This window comes from Coloeus monedula, assembly GCF_965178545.1.
Source record: "Coloeus monedula genome assembly, chromosome: 7".
Lineage (NCBI taxonomy): Eukaryota > Metazoa > Chordata > Aves > Passeriformes > Corvidae > Coloeus > Coloeus monedula.
The window spans coordinates 21,090,546-21,113,072 of NC_138787.1; the positions used below are offsets into that span (position 1 = coordinate 21,090,546).

General features: G+C 38.8%; 2 protein-coding genes across 2 annotated transcripts; one reads left to right on the forward strand and one right to left on the reverse strand.

The window, feature by feature from the left end:
• Positions 1–5,596: 5,596 nt before the first annotated feature.
• Positions 5,597–12,029, reverse strand: G6PC2 (glucose-6-phosphatase catalytic subunit 2; the record flags this gene model as incomplete). The annotated part of the gene is made up of 5 exons (XM_082285516.1): positions 5,597–6,108; positions 7,284–7,399; positions 8,229–8,340; positions 11,382–11,491; positions 11,812–12,029. 5 exons carry the CDS (start codon positions 12,027–12,029, stop codon positions 5,597–5,599), a joined length of 1,068 nt encoding a protein of 355 aa, XP_082141642.1.
• A 7,244-nt stretch (positions 12,030–19,273) lies between these two features.
• Positions 19,274–22,153, forward strand: SPC25 (SPC25 component of NDC80 kinetochore complex; the record flags this gene model as incomplete). The annotated part of the gene is made up of 6 exons (XM_082284822.1): positions 19,274–19,427; positions 19,516–19,581; positions 20,361–20,507; positions 20,659–20,763; positions 21,068–21,166; positions 22,020–22,153. 6 exons carry the CDS (start codon positions 19,274–19,276, stop codon positions 22,151–22,153), a joined length of 705 nt encoding a protein of 234 aa, XP_082140948.1.
• Between the last annotated feature and the right edge of the window lie 374 nt (positions 22,154–22,527).

Consider the following 22,527-nt stretch of genomic DNA (forward strand, 5'->3'; position numbering starts at 1 on the left):
ATTACTGTGATTCGAAATTTGAAAGATTTCTGTAAGCCAATACTTTGTGGTAGGTATGTGTGTGTTGGTGCTCCATTGTGCTACAGAGTGCTCTACGATACTGTGAGATCTGTGGAACCCTGAATGTATGTAGCTGTCTGCATTGAGCACACTTGTCCAACACATGCAAGGGACTAAGCACAGCCTGATGCATTCAGGAAGTAGCTTGGCCCACTGATAAGCGAAAAAAATCCTGAAAATGGGAAAGATTGTTTCTGGGGAGTTGTCACTACCTGCAGTCAGACTGTTCAGTCCTGTCATGCCTCAGCTAGCAATCAAGGAAGACTCTGCTCTGGTGTTCTGGAAACTGCCCTTTCTCTAGGTAAGCTGAATGAGTGAAAACAACTCCACAAGTGATGCTGTACATCTGAAGTGATCAAATCTGTCCTAATGTTTGGTCTGCAGACCAGACAGCAGAGGCCCTTCCTCTGCATGCAGAAGCCCCACTCTTTCACCCCCTTGTACCACACATGTCAGCGGTGCTGTTGGGGGAGGCTGGGCTTCCCTTGTGTGCACCTGCAGCACCGACACAGCCATGCCCCTTCAACAAACTAGTCAGTACTTACAAAGAAGGCAGCTCCCCAAAAGTAAGGAAAGCAACCAAAGTAAGGAACAGAAGCTGGTGAGGATCATTTCCTAGCCCACAACTCTCCAGCTAACACTCATCACTCTAATCAGCTGTCAGAAAGATTTTTGAATAGGAATAAATGCCTTGGTTAAATTAATGTAAAAATCTACAGTTAATCATCAGTTCTTTAAACCACTTCTATTGAAATGGTGATGGATATGTTCTTTTTTTCAGAAGGTAAGACAATGATGAGTAAAGGTAGAAAAAATAGGCATAATTAGCTCTTTGCATTAAGTACGGTTTATAAACAAAGCAACAATGTGTTCATAAATGACAAAGGTCAGGAAGGAGCCTCTTCTGGGAAAAGCTTGTATCTGTCACAATTTATTATAAGATCTACTGCAAATACTGGAATATGTTATCAGTTATTGTCTGCAGCATAACAGGACTCTTTCCTTTAGTGACTGGGATCTTGGAGACAAAGCAGGAAGAAAGTACACATTACAGTTTCAATATTTCAATATTGATTTTAAACAATGGAGTATTAAGTGGAAAAGTTATTATCCATGTCTTAAAATCTGCACTTGGGCTGGGTGGGTGGGCGGGCAGATTCCCACTAACTTTATAAGAAGTCACACCACTTCTTATAAAATATTGCAACAGTATCAGTACTTAAATAGAGCTGTAAGGGTAAAAAGTTTATTATTTATCCCTTAATTCCAGGCAGCAAAAGCCAATTTCATCTTTTGTACAAAACTATTAACAGAGTTAGTGTCACATACCCTACTGAACTCACACAGCCAGCACTGAATTGGCTATTTCTCCAAGGGAGTCTGTATTTTAAACCTTAACTGAAAATTAAAAGATAAAAGCTGCATTATTGGCTTTAATCTTTTTAGCCTTTTTATGTTTCAGAGCAATAAGTGGTTTGATGCCTCAGGACTGAAACTATTGACAGAGTGACTATCAATAACCTGCAGACATACATATATGGTATTTAATTAATGTCAGCATTTAAGGCCATAGAAAAAGAATGACTTTATTAAAAATTACAGTGACTATGTATACTTATTTCGTAATTCTTTTTCCTAAAGAACAATACTTTTGTGACCCAAATTAAACCAATAAATTGTATTTTTTTACTGGCTCTCGTGCTCTAGCATTTCTTCTCTTACCCTTCAGGTAAGCACATGAGTATCTTGCAGCAGCCAGCAAGTATTTCTGTGTAATTGGATCATGTCTGTGACAAGGGTTTGCTGTTCAGGATGGAGCTGCTGAGAAGGCCAACTCAAGGACATTTGCCCCTGCCAGCACAGGAGCCTGCTGTCTCCCTGCAGGAGCACAGGGCCACAGCCCAAGCTGGGTGATAGTGCTACTGCTCCTCAATTTAGCACCATCCTGTTTTCAGGCAGCTAGGAAATACCGAGAGCTAAGTGTTGGGAAGTGTGCTGCTCCAACAGAATGTACTTACCATGTACACAAACAGTTGCACATTCTTGGGTGCCACCTCCTGCCTCTTTATTCCTACGTGCTGTTGACAAGCGCTTGATTATAGACCTCTGGTACCTGTGCATGGTACGTCTGGGCATGAGCAACAAGCCTTGATGGAATGCTCAGTACAGAGCTGGGCTGGTCTTGCTGCTGCAGCTGCCTCACAAGTAAAATGTCCCAGCCCTGGGGCTTGGTGACAGTAATCCCGAACCATTCCAAAGGCATTTGCTTACATCTTTCAAGCCAGACCTGAGTTGTTTGTCTTGCCAGTAGATGGTGTCATTTGATGTCTCCTGCTGTATGCTTCTCTGTATGGTCTGTGGCAGCTGCATTTTCCAACCACCCTATTCCTCTGGATAGATATAGTCACGACAGTGTTTTGGGATAGCACCTAAGTAACTGCTCTGCAAATACAGCCCCTGCTTCAACTGGACTGGTCTGGGTAGAAACGGTGTGTCTGTGCCCAGAGTCCTTCCACCAAGAAAGCTAAACAGGGAATCAGGAGGATAAAAAGGAAAGCTGCAGAGTAGCAAGAGTGTTGTGAACTGAATGTAATGACAACTTGTCAGCTAGTTTGTACGAGGAGCAAGGGACACCTTCACTTCATATAACTCCTGGGTCATGAGAATCTTTCTGCAGAGAGATGGAAGTACTTTTGGAATAGCATTATCCCAGTGCTATTACAGGCATCTCTAAGTCAAGAATTATTTGGACATATCTAAGTCAAGAATAAAAGATTAAATTTCTCCTAGGATCCTACCAGTGGGAGCAAGGGGATCTGTCACACACTTTCCACCCTCTTTATTACATAGGAAAACCTTAATTCAAAAAGGTTTGTGGCCCAAATGAGGCTAATTAGCTCATCCTGTAAGTGTGTATGTGCTGGATCTGTTCCAAATAGTAACAATATAAAGGGCTGCAAAGGCCTGGTGAAATTACAGCTTAAATGTTTAACGATTTGAGCTCTCAGTAAGGTCACACAGTCTATTTAAATAAGGTTTGAACTGTAATTTTCAACTGCAATAAATTTACTAAAGTATAAGGGACATGCAGGTTTATTTCACTGCACCAACTAAATGCCTGCCTCCTGATTTTCAATTCTAATTCTATCAAAATATCAAGATTATATCTTGACACTTTATCCCACCACTCTGGAAAAGACTCTCTTTGCAAGTTTGGGAGCCCTCATTTGAGATTCTTCAAGCAGTTGCACAAAAGTCTATACCACAATACAGTTGGCTGCTCAGAAGGTGTCTTATGGCCATTGCATTAGCAGTCAGTTAATTTCTGAAGTTACTTGTAAAATTACACTAGATTTATTCAGATTTCCCACCAATCTATTTTTAGTAACGTTATCATAGTTGCAGAAAAAATAAGAGATGGTTCAGACAGGAAGCTGTTCTGTGTCCTTTTCCCTGAAGCACTGAAATTACAGAGTGAATTAATAGAACACTCCAAGAAAATGAGTGAGAGCCCATGTCTTCCTACATGTCTGTACAGAGCTTAGAAGAATACTGCAGAAATGCCAACTGTCATTCTACATTATGGTTGTGCCTACCCTAACAGAAGCACCAAGATTCTTTCTCAGTGCTGGGAAACAGAGACTCTCATGTGATTAGAAGCCTAGAAATGTGATATGTACCCATAACTCCCAGCTTAAAATTACCACTAAATCCAAATGCTGCTTGCAGAGAACCTTGGACAGCTGCGCACGAAGAATCCCCTACTCCTGGCTACGAGGAGCCAGGAACAGAACAACAGCTCAACCAACCTGCTACTGTTCTGCAATGCCTCTGTAGTTCATCTCACTGGTAGGGAATAACAAAGCACACAGCAACGTGAACACAGCTGAAATGTGTGTTTGTCATAGCTGTCTTTGTTCTTCATGATTTGTGTCTAGTCCCATTAGTTTAGTAATTTTGCTTAAGGACTCACAATTATAGAAAAGACTGGTTTCAGGTCAGCTGCTGTGGGGAAAAAAAGTTCCGAGAACCATTATAGAAGATATCAGGAGATGCACACAGCAGAACAGTCCTCAGACTGTTAAAAGCAGATGTCTAATTTTCTTAAGTCAAGGTAGTCTTACTAGGCTCTTAACTAAGGATGCATGTTTCAGATTTGCTTCTTTAATTTGTGTCTTGTTCATTCCCAAAGGCCAACACCAAACTATTCACCTTGTTTACCCAATTAAATAAGATTCTTTCCATTTCAATTATCTCCTACCTATTTGGAAGTCTAGAAGCAATATCATGTTTGCATCTTTTAAGCCTTATTGCTTTCAGATCGTACATATGCAGCCCTCATTCCGCCCGTATTATAGCCTTGCATACTAAGCCTATGTATACATATAGCTTGTGTATTAAGTATTACAGGATGGTACCAGCAAAACATTGCCTAAAGATTATGCACTGAAAGGGAATATACAACAATAGATGCCAAATAATGAATAAAAATGGAAAGTACCCCCCTGTTTGCCTATTTAGAACATCCATTTTATATAGTAAACATATATTCAACATATTAGTTACTTATGTGCTCAGTTAAACAAAGCTGACAAGAATATAAACTTGAAGTGACAGTCTGCAACCATATTTTCAAGATTTACACAACTGCTAACAGTGATTCAGGCTTGTGACTGTTGATCTGAGAGAATTAGCAGAGAATTACCTTTGCAATACAGGAGCATGAACAAATTCTTGAGGTCATATACTGAGATAATTTCATTATTGACAACTTTTTTCATTTGTTGCTCTCTGTAGATGTACAGAACCCAAAGATTTTTACACCATATTTATGCATTTTCTCTATCGTAGGTGTGATCTGTATCACTCATGATTCATGTGACCACTTTCAAAAAGTAAAAATGACAAAAACCACACAGTAATGCAAAAATATATCCTACAGAGTCTAATGGAAATAAACTTTTTTTTCTTATCTGACTTAATCAGAAGCTGGTTTGCTCAGGAAGCTCAATAAGTTAAATCTGAAACCTTGTTTATAACTATGCTGGCCTTTTTCACAGTGCCTGGGTACAGCTGTACAGTCATAGGTGGTGTGATACTGTCACACCATTATGTAGCAGTTTAACACACAGTATCTATATATAAAAAAATGAAATATCGAGTATTACTATGTACAAGTCATGCTTGAAGCATCATCTAGCTAGAGATGGACAGAAATAAAAGACCACCATATAGCTAAATAAAGCTGGTTGATTATACTTTAAAACTTTGTTATGACCCAGAGTATTGGGCCATTTCTAACCATACTGCAGTGCGCTTGCAATATTTCTAGGAACAAAATCAGCGACTAATACTTCTGAGCTGCCAAAGTCATTCTTGAGTGTACTGATTTTGGATGTACTGGTTACTTACCAGGAGTACATCAAAGATGCAGTGGCATCCCCTTGGTTAAAACGAGTAAGCAAAAATGCCTTTGCAGAGGGTTCTTAAACAGTTCACATCCATCCCCACATTGCTAACCATTTTGAAACTTTACCTAATTAAGTTTCTTTTCAGTTGTCCTCATTAACAAGTGGACACAGTATGGAACCAAGGCAACTACAGTCAGAGGCATAGCTGCACTCTTACAAAAAGAGAGAATGTAGAACAAATACTCAGTATGAGTAGGTATCTTAACAAAATTATACAGCTGCAGCGTAGCTAAAGAAGCAGCTATACACAATATGCGGAAACTTATCTTGCAGCTATTTTTACCTTTGCAGCTTGTGATGAACATTTCAGAATTAATTCCAAGACCTAAACCAAAGAGTGCACCTAAGTTCCTCACCAATCCAGCAAATGGAGTTGTGTCAATGTTTATCCAGTCTGGGTTGGCACACCACTTCTTGGCCTTTGGAACAGACCATAGCAAGTCAATATCAAGAAGCTTGAGGGATAGATAAAAGCCAAGGGCAAAGATGAAAAGAAACAAGTTTGTCTTGATGTACATTCTCAAGCTTGCAGTCTGAATAGCAGGGGTATGCTCAAATGCTTCTGCCACAAGAATGCCTGTGGATTAGAAACTCAGTGTTACAGGGAACAACACACTTGTACTTGGAAGCAGCATTTTCTACAGCATCCCTGCAGAATTTGACTTTTGAAGACAGAAGAATATACATATGTAATAAATACCTATGTGTGTATATATATATACATATACACACACAGTTTAACACTTCTGCAGTACATTACAAGACCTTTCCTCCCACTCAAAACTGCCACTTTGGAAAAAAAAATTAAATACCAAGCACTACATGGTTTTGATATGAGGCATACCTTAAGGCCTGACTGCATCTCCCAGATGACAACCTATCAAATATTAGATGTAAACAGGAACATTCCTTTTCCAAAAGAGTCCCTCACTCAAAGACTGGCTCCAGCAATGCAGAATTCAACACCAGTTCCCACACAGGCTTTGAGTGTTGAAGGAAAAGACACAGAACACACTTATCTTCTCTTGTACTCATTTTATCCTGGTTGTGAAGAGGGAAATCTGTTAGCCAGGGCTGCCCAGGCTGCACTGCACCCATGAAAGAGAACATGAGCAGGAAGCCCCTGCTCAGTGCACTGGTCACCTTCCTTAAAATCAGATCGATACTAGAGATACTGCTCATAGTTTGGACTCTCTGAATACCAATTTGAAATATGCTTAAGTAACTCTGAAAAATGTGCTTTAGCACCTTAAATTACCCAGGGGAGTTTGTCCTGCTATTTAATTTTTCTTTATTGTCCCCAGGTCTCTGTGTTTGCCCACACTGCACACATGCTAGTTTGCACCTGGACACCATTTGAAGTGACCCAAATAGCTTCCTCCTCAGAGGAAAGGTCAGAGCCATGTAGGAGCAACTTCCTCTCTTATCTGTTCCACACAGGCAGCACAGTTAAAGATTGGAGGCAGCCAGTACAAAGCAGACAGAGCTATTCTGAGGCAGTGTGGACACAATACAGTCAGCATCAACTGGCAGGTGGACAAGTGCTCACTCCCTTTGCTGTTTGAATTACATAGGCAGCAGGTACATTCTACCTCACAAATTTTACCTTTAGACTATTATCAAATCCCTGATTTTCCAGAGAGTCGAGAGCACCACTGGGGCTGCAAGATGAGTAGAACTACTAAAAATCTCTCAATTAAAAAAAAAAATTTGCATATGGGTTGAAAAGAAAAGAAAAAATAGCAGTATTACCAGCAAATACTCCAAGAACAACTTGATGAGGGAAATGTGTTGCTATGAACACTCTTGAGATGCACACACTGATCTGGATAATCCAAAAAATACTCCAGAGGAATGACCATGTTAGTCTAAGAGGGAAAAGGAAGATACTTAAAAATTAAGACAAGCTATTTCATCTACTTACTTACCCCAAGCATCATCATGTAAGGCTCATACTTTTACCCAGGCAGAGGCTTACTAAGGAGCACAGTTTGGAATCAGATGATAAAAAACTAGCAGTTAGTACTAAAACATCAAGAGTGGTTACAGGAACAGACCTCAGAAGTTTCAGGTCCAAGACACCTCCGTGGTTTAAGTGATGAAAGTCATCAATGGCAGGTTAAATTAGCACTAGTACCTTAAACATATTTCTCATTATGAAGTCATACCTATATGCAAAAGTTCAATTATTTCATGACAAAATTCAGGTTGTGGGAACAACCTTGTCAGCCTTGGAAAGAACAGCCACCAAAGCAATTGCAGGACTTTCCCACAGAGCTGAGAACACGTTACAGTGAATTTCGCCAACATTATGTGCACTTGTTTTAAAAGGGGCTAAGAAGGATGACCATCAAAGAAATACTTTTATTTACTAACCAAAAAAACCCAATACATAGTGACAATTAATAGAATTAAAAATTTCCAGCACTGAAGATTTGACACAACTTTTAATAGAACTGCTTCCAAGATACTGTATGCAAGGCCTGTAAGTTGATAAATACCAGCCTATACAAACAGATAAATCCTCTTAATATACTTTTTCTTCATCTGAAGTAGACCTTAATAAAGGGTTTCTGGTTTTTTTTTTACAATAGAACAGACTGTGAATATTTGTTTAAATTAAGTCCATTAAAAACATAGCACAAATATAAAAAAATATCTGAATATAATGAGTTGGAATCATGGAAAGACACTGACCTGTGAAGGGTAACAGCTGATTTATCTTTCCATCTAACTGTGTAGCTAAGTGCTGCTGTGACCATTACATACCAGACACAAGATGATCCCATGGCATGTCCAGATGGGCTTCCTAGTAAAAACAAGAAGAAAATATTCAACTTAAGGATGATGACTGTGACATTTGTCATACAGAAAATGTCTACTGGCATTTACTCAGGCACATAATAATTTAGAAAGGAAATGGCTAACAAAGGCTGAAAGAATGTCAACTGCTTCTCAAAAGTTAATTTTTGCCATATGAATTTTTAAGAAGGTTCATCTACAGAGAATCCATACTTGTTTGAAATCAAAAGGTAACAGCTTAATCATCTTATATTGGTGTGAGGTGGAATCTTGATTGGAAAACATAGTATTTTCCCATTACTTGGATTTAAAAATAAAAAAAGGCACCTAAGGGTGTCTTAGAGCTGTAGCATGGAATGTAGAAGTTATATATGAGTATCACATGAGAAAAGTTTTGAATGAGCATCCCCATAATTAAGGGGAGCAACAGAGATTTAGCTCTTTGTAACATTCTACAGCAAAGTAACAGTATAACTTTAGATAGCACTTCCATACTGCCTTTTATCTGCTTCTGCAATTACCATGGTGTTAACGATTGTGAGCTGTGTCTCATTAGCAATATTACAATCCAGGTAATTACCATTTTGGGTAGTCTCGTTATAAATTTAGAAATGTGTCTGAAGCACAGAAAAACTGTCTTTATGCTTTACTTTGATTAATTTCATAAATTTTAAGGTGCTGTACAATATCAACTGGATTAAAAACAGATTGTCAGTGAAACTGGCACATGAAATGATGCTCTAATTGCTGTACCCACAGTAGTCTGTAACAGGGAACACTCTCTCATAGAGAACAACAGTGACTTCTTTTTAGTCCAGGTTACAATAATATATGTGTAATTTGTTTTAATTTAAAAAAATAAAACTTTAATTTTACTGGAAGCAATATGAAACCACAGAGAAGTTCCTACAACTGTGAAAATCATCAAAAAAACAAGGTATGCTGGCATGATGCAAGGGAAGTGATTCCTAAAATTACTCTGTCACTTCCTTTCCACTGTTCACCAGATTTACATTCAATGAATCAAAATGGGGAAAAAGAAAATTAGGTCATTGGAATCTGTAAATCCTGGGCCTTTACATCTTGGCTTTCTGTGGAGAAAAAAGAGAAGTGACAGCATTATTTCATTGTCAGAAGAAATAATTTTGGCTCAAGAATGTGTTATGATCCAGCACTATCTGGTAGTGTGTAGAGTAAAAGAATATTTCAGTGAAGTAGCAAAGCAAAATGTCTAGGCAGGACAAGCACAACGATTTCTGTCCCTGGATTCATTTTTTGCTATTCTGCTTGGCAGTACATTTAGAGTCACTCTACCAGCTCTTGTTAATTTCCTAACAGATGTGCACTCCTAAACCTCAAAACAGAACAAATGTCACTGAAGGAAACAGTAATGTTGTATGTCAGCATTGGAAAAGCTTCTCTTTGTTGTCATCTAGGAAAACGTCATCTAGGAAAAATATTTCATAGCTCACCAGTAAATTACCTACTAGAAACAGCATAAATTCCACATTAAGGTTTATGTTCTTAAAGCCTTAAAAATACCAGGAAAAAAATGGCCGCAGTTCAGTTAATTCCAGAAGTACTAACCGAATTCAGGTCCTAAACTGTTTGACTAAACTGTAGTCATATGAACAGTTCCCTCTGCTTTCCCTTTTGCTGAGACACAGAGTTTGGGGTTCAGGCTATCCTAGCAGTATTTGGATCTGCTTTCCTCATGTCTGTGGCTGCTTCTCTAATCTTTTAATATAAATTGCTATCTAAAAGGCATGTGAAGGACCACGTAAGCTCACACAATGCTTAACAGCTGCACTGACTGCACGTCCTCTTGCTAATGAGAAACAGGTCAGTGACAGTGTTAATGGTCCAGGGTAAGTCTGGAGGTGGGAGAAAACGTGGTCATTTTAAGTGCAAAGAAGGAATCAATATGGCAGTTTTACCCACTGGACAGAAATAGGAATGACCTTTCAGAAAGACAGTAACAAGAAGAAACGCTTTCTGGTTCAATGAATCAAAATGAAACACACTGTCTCCTGAGCCAGGGCTTGGATCTACACAGCACTGAATGGGCTCCGTTCTGAAGGCTTTTGATAAGATCTGAAGGACTTTTAACACTTTGCGTTAGGTACCAAATGAATTAACTTGAAAGAGACTGCAGGTCACATACAGACCAGGCATTATTAAACCCTGCCTCATACAAGGGCTTAAGCTTCTTGTTCACAATTACAACGGGATGTAATGCAGGATATTGTTAACAAAATATAGCTATGCAAACTGCTTAAAAGCTTTCAGTGGCATTGACAAGATGCAAAGCACATCATTTCCACAGTCAGTATTTTATTGCACAATGCATTAAACTAAATTCAGTTAGCTCAAAGCAAGTTCATCTTATTTCACATATTAGGGTTTTACAAGTTCATTTAACTTCAGCAGTGTTGCATTTGAGTTCCATAGAGAAGATAATGAGACATAAAAAGTGAAAATACATTGAAAAGGTACCATTTCAAAAATAATTCTTCCCCATATATTTGTACACATACTCCCACACACACATTCAGTGCCAGTTTCTGGTTCTGGGAATGGGGGTTCCCATTTCCACTTGTGATACATTATGTTAATCGATTACTGAGACTATTGTTATTTACACTGAACTACCTACTCAGTTTTTGGGGTTTGAACATTTCTGCTGACAGTGAACAAGCCCTCAAACTCAACAGCCCCATGCTCAGTCTTGGAACACATTAAACAATGTATTTCACAAGTTTTGTGAAAATTTCTTTCCAATATGCCAGCTCATTCTGGTAGTAATTATTTTTAAAGCAAATCCCCCTCCCCTGCATCTTTTAAAGGCAATGAAGTAAAACTTCTTGTCATAACAACAAATACCTACCTATTGTATTTCTTCCTTTTCCTCTACATGGCTTTTTGTGCTATTTTATGCATGATCTCTGAGATTTGTGTATCATATAAGACCATCATAAGTAACATTCTCTCCCCCTTGAAGCCACTATCCCTATTAAATGTACCAAGGTAATCTCCAACATTTCTTACCTGGTCCAGTTTCACATGTTATAGGAAACTGTTCAAGGCATGGGCTTGACTGATTAGGATAAATCATTGTTTCTTGCACCCACCAGTATGGGCGATGGCCAAACAAAATCCTGACAAAAAATAAAATAAAATGAAGCAGAAATTCAATGAAAAGATTTTTACATAAGAAGGCCTCAGCAAAGCATCATAAATAATCTTACAAGAATATGAAGAGCTATATTTCCAAAGCTACTCTATAATAGTTCTACAGGTTCTTCTTATCACAATGCCATTTCAAACATATCTTAAATATCTTCATTGTGAATTCCTATTTTTTAATTACCGGGGAAAGCCTACTAGCAGATTATTCACAGAAAGTTTTCTAAACTTGAGGTACATACAGAAACTGTTATTAAAAATACCAAATTTTAAAACAAATCCGACTTCTTACCATTTAAATATGAGGTTGAACCAATCACCAATGACTGCCACCCATATCATTTTAGTACCAACCACTTGGTTGAGCTGAAACCAAAGAGGAAAATAAACTGAAAAGATATTCCGGGGATCGCCAACATGTGACATAAAATTAAGGAAATCCTGGTAAGCCCTGTAGTCCCTCTGTAAATGCTGAATGATAAGCACGCCATTGCTATGAAGGAGATCCATCTTAGTGGATTAAACTGTACTTGAAATATAGTAAAGTTCTTTTAATCTTAAGTTTCTAGTGACGGAGAATAAGAATCATGGAGGGGATCTATTAAAAAGTGAGAGAAGGTGATTGACGTTGCCTTTATATTATATTGGTGTGGTGTACCCAGCCATTCCCGAAACACGTGGCTCCAAGTCTCTGGGAAAGCACATGAGTCTGTTAGCACTGGAAAGCTTTTTTGTTTGCAGATTTTAATTGTAGGAAGCTAAGTGAAATACATGCTGAGCAGCAGCAAATTGTGGGGAAAGTTTTGTGGAAACACAATGTGTGACTTGTGCAATCCTTTGTATGAACAGTTGGAACCTGTTTACTTAAGTTTTTTCACAGTTCATTTCTCTGCAGGATGGACATTAGTAATGTGTGTACTTCATTAAGTGCTGCCTGTATAAAGGATAGAAAGAATACACAAATTACTGATCTTTACAGAACTGTCATTGAAGCTGTACATTTCACTTTGACATAGAACTTGGCTACCATGCTGCAACTAATACTTTGCACAACACATTTTTTCGGTCAGGAAAATACAACCAAAATCCATGCATCAACAATGCTGCTGAGCTCTAGATTTATTTTTAAAGCAACAATATTCTTAAAATACTGAAAAGCAATTGTTTTCTTCCTACAAGAGGCCTGTTAATCCAGGGCACAATGCAGATGATGCTCAGTCTCTGAGTCATCTCTCGGTACCGCCATTCTTGTGCATTGCTTACATGACGCCAGTCCTACGTCCCTCTGCCAGAAGGAGCTGCAGCCCCCACTTCTTGCTGCCCAGCCTGACAGAAATGAGACCTGCTTTACACACCACAGCAAGGCTGGGAAGAGATAATCAGGAGTATTTCCCTGAACTATTCCCAAGTGAAGCACAGCAGTTCTCCAGAGCAAACAGCCAAGAGAAAACAGATTCTGCCACACAGCAGGAGTTTAAAAGATCATGGCAGATAATGTATTAGCATATCAGATTTGCCAATATTAGTACTAATAACTGTAGCATAGAAGATTATGTTCATTTAAGGTGGCTTCGTGAAAAGAACTTTTTCTACAAGCGATTCAATGGATACTAAAAGCTTGATGATACCAACTTCTGATATTATTAGAGCAGCAAGAGGAAAACTTCAAGCTCTTTATCAGACTCTAATATTCTGATGTATTCACATCCTCTATCAAATTATTATCTGTGTATCTGAAACACTGTGAGTCAGAAGACAAAAGCAGCTCTATATATGTACTGCACACTTCCCTAATACTCTTTCCATGCACTTCAAGCTATACTGCACAAGCTGTGGAGACAAAGATATGAACTACTTAACTCTTTTTGCTGAAGAGGAGCTTAATGGCTTAAGAGGGCTTTATGATCTGTGGTCAGGGAAGTCACATGGAAACATTAAATAGATTCAACAAATAAGGCATGACAATTAAATGGATGTAGAAGATTTCTCTTCCTGACAATCTCACATTTACTTTAATTACTCCCATTTACTCTAGCTATTAATAGTCTGGTTTCAGAAATTTTTTAGCAGATTTAAATCCTATATGTTTATTGCTACCAATTGCATTAAGCCATATAGAAAAGCTTAAAGTTTCTGTGCACTGTTTCAGAATAACTACAATATTTTTCTATATATTGACTGAATTATTCACTTCAACTGGTGTTATCTTATTTCAAGGGAAACCCTTCCAAATGCAAAATTTCAGGATATTTCAACAAAAAAATACTTCCTAGCTATTTAGCTGAAAGTATTTGAGGAGGTTTGTTTCTTGCTAAGCTGTGTACCTTATTGTTTTTTAGAGTGTGCAGCAAGGCAACTGTCATACAAATGAACGGATGGAAACAATTTTCCCTCTCCCAGTACTTACCCAAGACCATACTTGTTAAAAAATCTCTCTCTAATAACTCTTTATACTTTATTGCTAAAGAAAATGTTATTTTGCAACATTTTTTTACTGCAAAAGTATCTCGCCTTTAAACTTAAGTAAGACTTACAATAACAACAATAAAAAATCACTCGTTTAGACATGTCTGGGTTTACTATACAAAAATGTGGAAAATTTAAGTCTGTTTTTCAATCTAGTTTAGCAAGAATAGTTAGCTTCAAACATGAGTGCAAACATGTCAGTTGGTGTCTGAATAACAGACATCTTACTTCTAGTACTTGGTTAAAAAAGCAACAACTATAATGAGGTTAAGTCTAAATAACTATTGTTCTATTAGGAAAAAATATTTTGCAGTACATAAGTTTCCATCAAGATACAATTTAATGTCCTCAAGAGAGTCTACCAAGTAGTAAAATAGATCATTTTACAGTCCCTCTTTAATGGCACCACTGTTACCCAATGGTATCCGAAAAATTGCCTCTGAAGCAGGATGTGCAGAACCACTGCAATAACTTTTTGCATGTTTGTTTTATTTATAAATTCAAATCCACCCACCCATATTATCTATGCACTGGGACAGTGATGCATCTGCTCAGGCTGAACTCTCCTTCAGACAGAACCCATCACACTTTGGTTCTCCAGAAACTTTGTAAATATAATGTTTGGAGACAGGTCTTGGCAACGTTTCAGTAAAGTAACCTCTTTTAGTATAAACGCTGAAGATCTGATACCAATTGTCAGGAATTTTTTGCGGATTCTTATGCTTAGATAGAAAGATAAGCACCTTAGACATAAAGACTAACAGTAAGCAAAAAGGCTTTCCTTTTCTTCTACACTCTTTCTGGGTGTTTGAGAAGCTCCTACATCCTCCCCTTAGAAATAGCAGAGGAGTCATGTTTATAAAGGATGTTTAAAAAGCCTCAACAAACCCACAGTCTACAAAACAGACACCATGGAGGTTTTGGAACATGTAAGCATGTTTCTGTGGGAGAGGCAGTTTTCACTGTGCCTCGAATCTCTCATGATCCTGCTCCATCCAAGAGGAAGTCAATAACTGGCATGCTAGTAGTCTCTTCTCCTGCCTGTCATATTACACAACCAACAAAAGTCTGAGACACTGAAGACTTTCCAAGCTGTAATAACTAGCAAAGATGGTGAAACATGTCTTGAAGTACTATATTTAATAACTTGTTTGACAAAGGAGAAATACTTCCTCAATAGAGCTTCCCTCACTCCTTCTCTATGTAAAGCATGACAAAATGCTTCTGTAATGCACTTAGCACTTCAAAGTCATGCGAGATAATAAATAAAATAAAACTATTTGCCGTATTTTAGTACTGGAATTTCAAGGAAAAGTAGTGATCTATACAAAATGGTCAGAAAGTGTAGGCAATTACGTTTTTAAATCAAAACTTTCTCTTGTTTTGACACTGGAGAGCCAAGGTTTGGCCTTCACATAATCAAATCAGTTCTTAGTTCAAAGCAAAAAACCTGTCAAATGCTATATGTTCATATAGTTTTTAATTTATTGATAATCTCCTGATTATGTTTTCCAAGACATACAAAATCAGAGACTTTACATATGTGTGTGTGACTGTGTATACACACACACATAAAATGTAAAAACAAGAGTCATGCTGACGATCCACTGAAGGAAGGATAAAACATTTACAGCTCCCTTGCATCTACATGTTAGAGCAAATATTACATAACAGTCAACAGATGTTGTTAAGCAAATGTTTGCAAGGGAGGGAAAAGCCATCAAAGCAAACATTTTTTGAAACACTGTTAATGGAGGCCTATGTACTGGGCCTAACTTTCTGGTACATTATGCTTAGTTAATCAAACAATAACATTAATTTCCACACCAGTATTTCCATTGGCACTGGACCAACTACAAGGATTAACAAGCAATTTACTAAGTTCACCAGCAGACTCTGTACACAACAGCTGACAGGTATTTTCTCAGGTGTGAATATTTTCAAAGTGGAACACTGAGAAGATACACCTTAATTTTTGAATTAGGAAGAGAAGAATATTTCAAGAAGCTTGCTCTCTCTCTTTTTCTCTCTCTTTCTTTTTATTTTCTTTCTTATCCCATGCCCTCGTGTATTCCTCATTGGACCCAGGCTTTTTTAGGGTTGGACTGACCAGCAGAGGTTTAGCAATAGCTGACATGATCCAGTCTCCTTCTCTTCATTCTGCCATCTTAATCTGATCTTTCCTAGTTAGTATAGTCATTAGACTTTGCTATAAAATTAACTATGCAAGCACATTAAACCAACAAAACTAATCTGTGCACTATAACAGTAACTGCCAGAGCTTAATACTTGTTTACATTAGTTTGTGTTTGTATGTAAAGCAGTATAAATGATACAAACAATGCAGGGAATACAATTCTGGCATGCCCATGAAAAAGACACATCTAAGGAATTTTACTTATTTTAAGTATGAAGAGCTACCTTTTAGAAATTAGAAGCAACCTAGAGAGGATAAAATTCCTTCAAGTTCCATGAACTGCAGGAAGAAATGAAACTGAACCCACTAGGGCAACAATCTCCAACACATTTTTTTTAGTTCTGTTTCCAGTAAGATCCCTGTCTTACTGTCATTCTCTAATCCCTGAAACTACCCTGCTCTAATTCTTAAAACTTGCCCTATGCCAACCATGGCCCAGGCAGTCAGAAGCCTGCCACAAGAAGTAGCTGAGTCTGTTTATTAGCACCAGCTCTTCAATTTTGTGTTCCTTTAGAATGTCCTCCTAAGCTGCAGTAGCTTTCCAACCCTGAGCTAGACTTTTCAGCTGCCTCTTAACCCACACTGGAACAGCCCAGGATGGACTTTCTGTTAGCAATAAAAGAAAGCAACAGATTTTTGTTGGCAACATTCTGCCCTTCAGTTTGCCTGCAGGGAACTGCCACACTGCTGCTACTGTGCCCCTTTGAACCTTGAGTTTAACCAAGTAACCTGGGGTTAAAAGGACAAAATTAATTGTCTCCATTCAAGCTCATAGTGCTAAAAATAGGGTAAATCACTGCTGAAACTTTTTTCCATCCACGACTACTCTGTGGCTTGCTACAACAGACATTTAGAAAAAACATTTCAGAACAAGTGTCTGGACTAAAGTCATGGTGGGGTGGCTGCCAGCATTTCTGTCTATGGAGTCTCTTGAATCAGACCTAGTAGAGGACTGAAGAAGCATCTGACCTGCACTGATTTAGGTCACGAGGCCACATTCCTGTTTGTAGCTGGCAAGAGCCATCAGTTTGAACAGAAGACTTACCAAAATCACCGCGCTTCCCTGAAAAACACGCTTGGAAAAATGATGGTGGACAGTAGCGGGAATGGTTGAAGATAAATTACAGTATAGTTCATGTCTCTCAAAACCTCTAAATCAATCAGAAAAGAGATCAATTAAGGTATGGATTCTGCCAGTAAATGTCACAGGCTATATTTAGCCTTTGGTGGGTGAAAGTGTAAAACAAAGGAATAGGACTAATGAAATCTAGAAAAACTTCACTGACAAAAAAAAGATACCTAACATTTTTGAGCTAGTGCCAGCTTCTGTGGGGTGAACCCATTATCTGTGATAACAAAAGGATTCAGAAGAGACCAAGCTGTAGAACCCAGCAAAAGTTTATGGATTAGAAAACAGGACTTGTTTAGATTAGTTTAACTTGTATTTACTAAACTTCAGGAGCTGGGAAGTTTATATATTCAGAAAATTTCAAGCTCAAATAATAAAGGCTAATGATGTGAGGGGCAACACTAAAACTTTATACTAACAGCATGCACTTGGCTAGGAGAGAAATGCTCCTAAATAAAAAAAGCCATAAGGTATAGGTCCATAATGTCCAAATTCATACATGGCTAGGTTGTCATCCTTGGATGAGCACAACTTCAGTACATTTAAGAGTGAGGCAGGTAAGAAACAGGGGTCGATTAGCTTTAGGAACAATGCTGAGGAAACTGAAATCTGGAGAACAGCATGTCGAAGTCAAAGAAGACAGGAATACAGTGGGGTAGAAGTGTTTATACAAGAAGTTTGTAAAAGAGTAATGCAACAAGTAGTCGGTGGTCTCAGCTCAGCCTTTACTATGCATCCAGTGGGTGGAAGCTAGTAGTTAATAGTTTTAGACAGCAATCCTTGGAGCCATGCTAAATATATGGTATTCTGGGATTAACTAAATAGCACTGGCATAAACTAAAATTAGGAGCAATTCTTTAGTTATGGTAACAAAAATATTAAAAGTAGCATTCATAATAAACTGAAGGCTGCTACCTTGGATCACAAACTAGTACTTATCAAGAGCAGAAGGGAATATAAGCAACAGGAGAAAAACCAGCCACACTGTCATAAAGAGCAAACTCACTATGACAGAGGTTTATGGCAAATGTTTGACTGGGTCCAGGCACAGCTACTGTATGGTGGATTTGTTCACACTAAAAAGGACTGAAATTACCCCTGCAGGTCAGTCTCCTGTCAGAACGAGCTTCATCCACACTCTTGAAAGAATTCAGGCCGGATGACTTAAAAGGCAATTCGGAACCTCACAAAATTTAGGACCGGTTACCGCAAGCGTATTCCGTGAGTAAACCAGACACTGGAAAGAAGCTGTGCCTTCAGAGAAGCGTAAGTGAGCCGGGCTGTTTGATTCAGCACGGAGCAGGCTGTTTGCCTACACTGGCCCTACAGGCAGCCCCACAGCCATGCCACCAGCAGACCCGGAGAAAGCATTTCAACACCAACAAGCATCTCCGAGGGGAAGGGGCGGGACTCACGGCTGCCGCTCCCTCACGGCACCGGCCCCGCCCGCCCCGCCCCATCATGGCGGCCACGCCCCTCACCGCGGCCACGCCTCGCGCTCGTTACCGCAGCAACGGCCCGGCGGCCCCCGGGGTAGGGCTCAGCCAATCAGCGGCGCGCTTGCTGCGGGGCGGGCGGGAGCGGCCGTTGGTGGCGGGAAGCTGCGCGGGTCGGACGCGGTGGGTGCGGGCTCGGGCCCGGGGCGCAGCGCGGGGGCGGCTCCCGGGGCGGCGGGAGGTGAGGGGGAGGCGAGGGGGCGGCCGTGCCCCGGCAGCGGTGCCCCGGCAGCGGCCGGCGGTGCCTCCCCTGGCGCAGTAGCCGAGCGCTGGGAGAGTTGCAAGGGGAAACGCGGCTCCCACTGAGCCAATGGTAACAACAAAAGTAGCTTGCGCGAAGAGGTTTGAACAGCAACGCGGGGCGGTAAAACCAGCCCTGAGCGTTTGTCCTGTGAGTTAGACCTGCTGCCATTGCCTCCTGTGTCCTGACGCTGCATCTGTTTGCTTACAGGTTTGGTGCGGCACTATGAGTAGTGCCCAGACAGAAGATGAAATAACACTCTTCGAAAGAGACATGAAAGAGTTTTGGATCCAGTTTAAAATCAGTTATAGCACTGAACAGATCAGTCAGACTTCAGCACTGAGAGATCTGTGCAAGGAGACTATAGAAGCTCTTTCAGGTAAAAAGGCTGTATGCTCCTATTAACTCTACTTTTTGCAGGTTATCATAAAAATTCTTCAGATAACTGAAGTAACTTTGCCTTACAGAGAAATGGTCAAAGAAGCTGAAAGAAGAGGACTTGATGATTGACAAAATTCAGGAGTATAACAATGGTACAGTATGGTGTTTTATTTATTGTGTGAAACATTTATAAAATTAGCTTAATACAGCTGAATAGTATGTTTAACTTCACATTTAAAAATGTAAGTAATAACATCAGAATGAAGATAGAATTAAAACCAAACATATTTGGTTGGTTACAATGTAAATTTCAAGTCAAAAGCAGTGTGTTGAAAAACTTCACTGATGATGCAAAAATATAAAAGTCTGGCAAAAGTTCTCTGCATAGAGCTTAAGTATTTAAAACAATGAAGTATCAGAATTTTCTGACGGCAGTAGAAAAAGTAAATTGCTTAGCAAAGCTAAATATTGTGAGCTTATTTATGCCTTTTCCATATTAGTAAGAGAATATTGTCAGCTCATCAGTCTAGGGTTAACTCTGAATTTTGTAAACTTCAGAATATCAGGTAAAAATTATTGCAACTCTCATATCAGTCAGCGTTTCTATTCTTGGCTTTCTGTCATTATTTGTGGGCAGGAGCCACCATCTTCAGGCTTTGAAGATGTATACGGTGATGGCACCAGAAACAAATTTCATCTGATTAAAATATCAGAGCAGCTCCATACTTTGTCGTTTCTCTTAGGAATAACTTTCACTTTAAGCTTTCATATGATGCTCTTGGTATAGTTAAGCTGACTTCTCTCTGCAGCTAAGGTAGCATGCATTCCACTGTGTTCTCTTCACATAAATAATTTCAAACTACTTAAGTTTTAAATATCAGGGACATACTTAATCAACTGTTTATATTCATATTTTCTTGCCTCCTTTCAGAGATTGTCCAGCAGAGCAAATATGTAGCAGAAAAAGAAGAGCAGTTGACAGAAATAAAATCGAAGCTAAATGAAGAAGAAGAGCAGCAGAAAAACTTGACTGACAGCATCCAAGAGCTTAAAGAAGAGTTGATGAAGAAAATGGAAAGTAAGTAAGAAAAGGATAATGAGTAAATTTTCTTAATTGAAGGAGGGATTGTTTTCAACACTTGCTCTTTATGGCTTTTTTGCCGTTCTAAATGGGTTTTTTTATGTGCTTGTTTTGCCTTTGATACTTATGATGGATTTTAAAATTCTAGTAAAATCTTCTAAAAAGGAAGCCGCCAAGGAGAAAGTGGAACGAGTGAGCAAGATTAAAGCATTGTTTAAAGAGCGTCTTGGATTGGAGATGCGTAGAATTCATGGTAGGTTTCTGTAATTTCCGTGGTTTCTGCATGCACTGATACAATGTGGTTCACATTGGATTGTGCAGTGAGAACACACGAGCTTACACACCTGATCAGTTGGCTTAGCCCAGCTACTACAATTGTCTCTGAAATGGCAAAATATGTTAAAATGCATTTGTCTTGCAAAGAGACCACCAGGGTTGCTTAATTTGTCAGCATTCTAAGAACATTAAACTAACTTTGTATTGTGATTTTTAGTCATCATTGTGACTCTGTGGCGGAGGTTAATGGTGTTAATTAATTCTGTTTGTGTTTATTTTAGACGAGCAATTACAGTTTATATTCAGACACATTGACCACAAAGATCCTGACAAGCCATACATGTTTACTCTTTCCATAAATGACCAAGGGGACTATGAAGGTATGTGAATTTTCAACACTTAAATAAGAGGACTGAATCTGATGCCTCTATTTGAAAAAAAGGAGGAGAGGAGTAAAGTGCAGTTTAGTTGTAATCTTTTATCTTCCAATTTCTGAATGAAAAATCTTGCAATAGTAACGTTTCTTTAATTATGTTAATGTAATTATAAGGATGCTTCATTTTATAGTTTTTTTGTGCTACAGTGGGTGTGTATGCTGACAGGCATATTTCGACTTCTTCCAGAAGCCTAGAGGGTAGAAAAAGGGTGACATAGGTGAAAGAGTAAACTTGAAATCCAGCATTTCCCTTCTGTAAGGGCACAGCCTTTTGGATCTTAAAGCTGGTTTTGCTATATGGATCTTACTTCAGTTATGGAATTCGAGTGCTAGATAGCTTCTAGACAGATGCTACTGGGGCTGTGCCATGCCTCTAGGTAGGAACTGAACAGACTTCTGTTTTTACTAATTCAGATTTAAACTGTTGAAGTTAAAAGTCTATCACATGCTGGGCTACATCAGTTTACAGTCTGCCTGCCTGTAGAGCAACAAAACAGTTTAGGGATGTGTTTGGGTTTTTGAGAAGGCTGTGGGTTCCTGGGAATTGCTGTAACAGCTGAGGTAGGAGCACAGCACTGACTGGGAGGTCAGGAAATCAAAAAACCTGTTACGTTCTTTGAGGCTTTCTCTTTGCTGAAAAGAAAATGAGGCTATTCAAAAATAACACAGGTGGAAGCTAAAACATGAAAAGATAACAAGCTACATTAGTATTTGAGAAGCATGGAAAAACACTAATATTGATTTTTTTTTTTTTTTTTAATAGTAGTTTAATCTTTTGCAAATTTGTGTCATTTTAGTGACTTCCTGTACTCCTCCTCTGGATTGTATTGCAGAGTTACAGCTCAAACTGAGAGAAACTAACAATTTTTCTGCATTTGTTGCCAACATCAGAAAAGCTTTCACTGCCTTATCATATAAACAGTCTGCATGAAACTAGTTTGTACCTCTCTTTCTGGCTGTAGAGCCCTCTTATTTTCTTCCTGTTAGTGAAAATATGTATTTATCCATGTCTGACTCTTAATTTCTAAATAAAGATAATGAAAGCAGTATTTTAGTCCACTGTTACCTAGACACATTTTGGATCATTCTTTGAAGAACAGTATCACCAATTACTGCCTTAACTGAATGTCTCTGGACATGTAAGTTTTGCTCCATTACATCCATTAATGATGTAATGATTTTTATTCAGCTATCCCAGGGAGATAACCAAAATAAAGTACCTTCTGTAATTTGTGTCTCTTTACCAAAAGCACTGATATGTCTTTCGGGTTTTTGTGTGGTTGGAATAGGCCTGAAACCTATTAA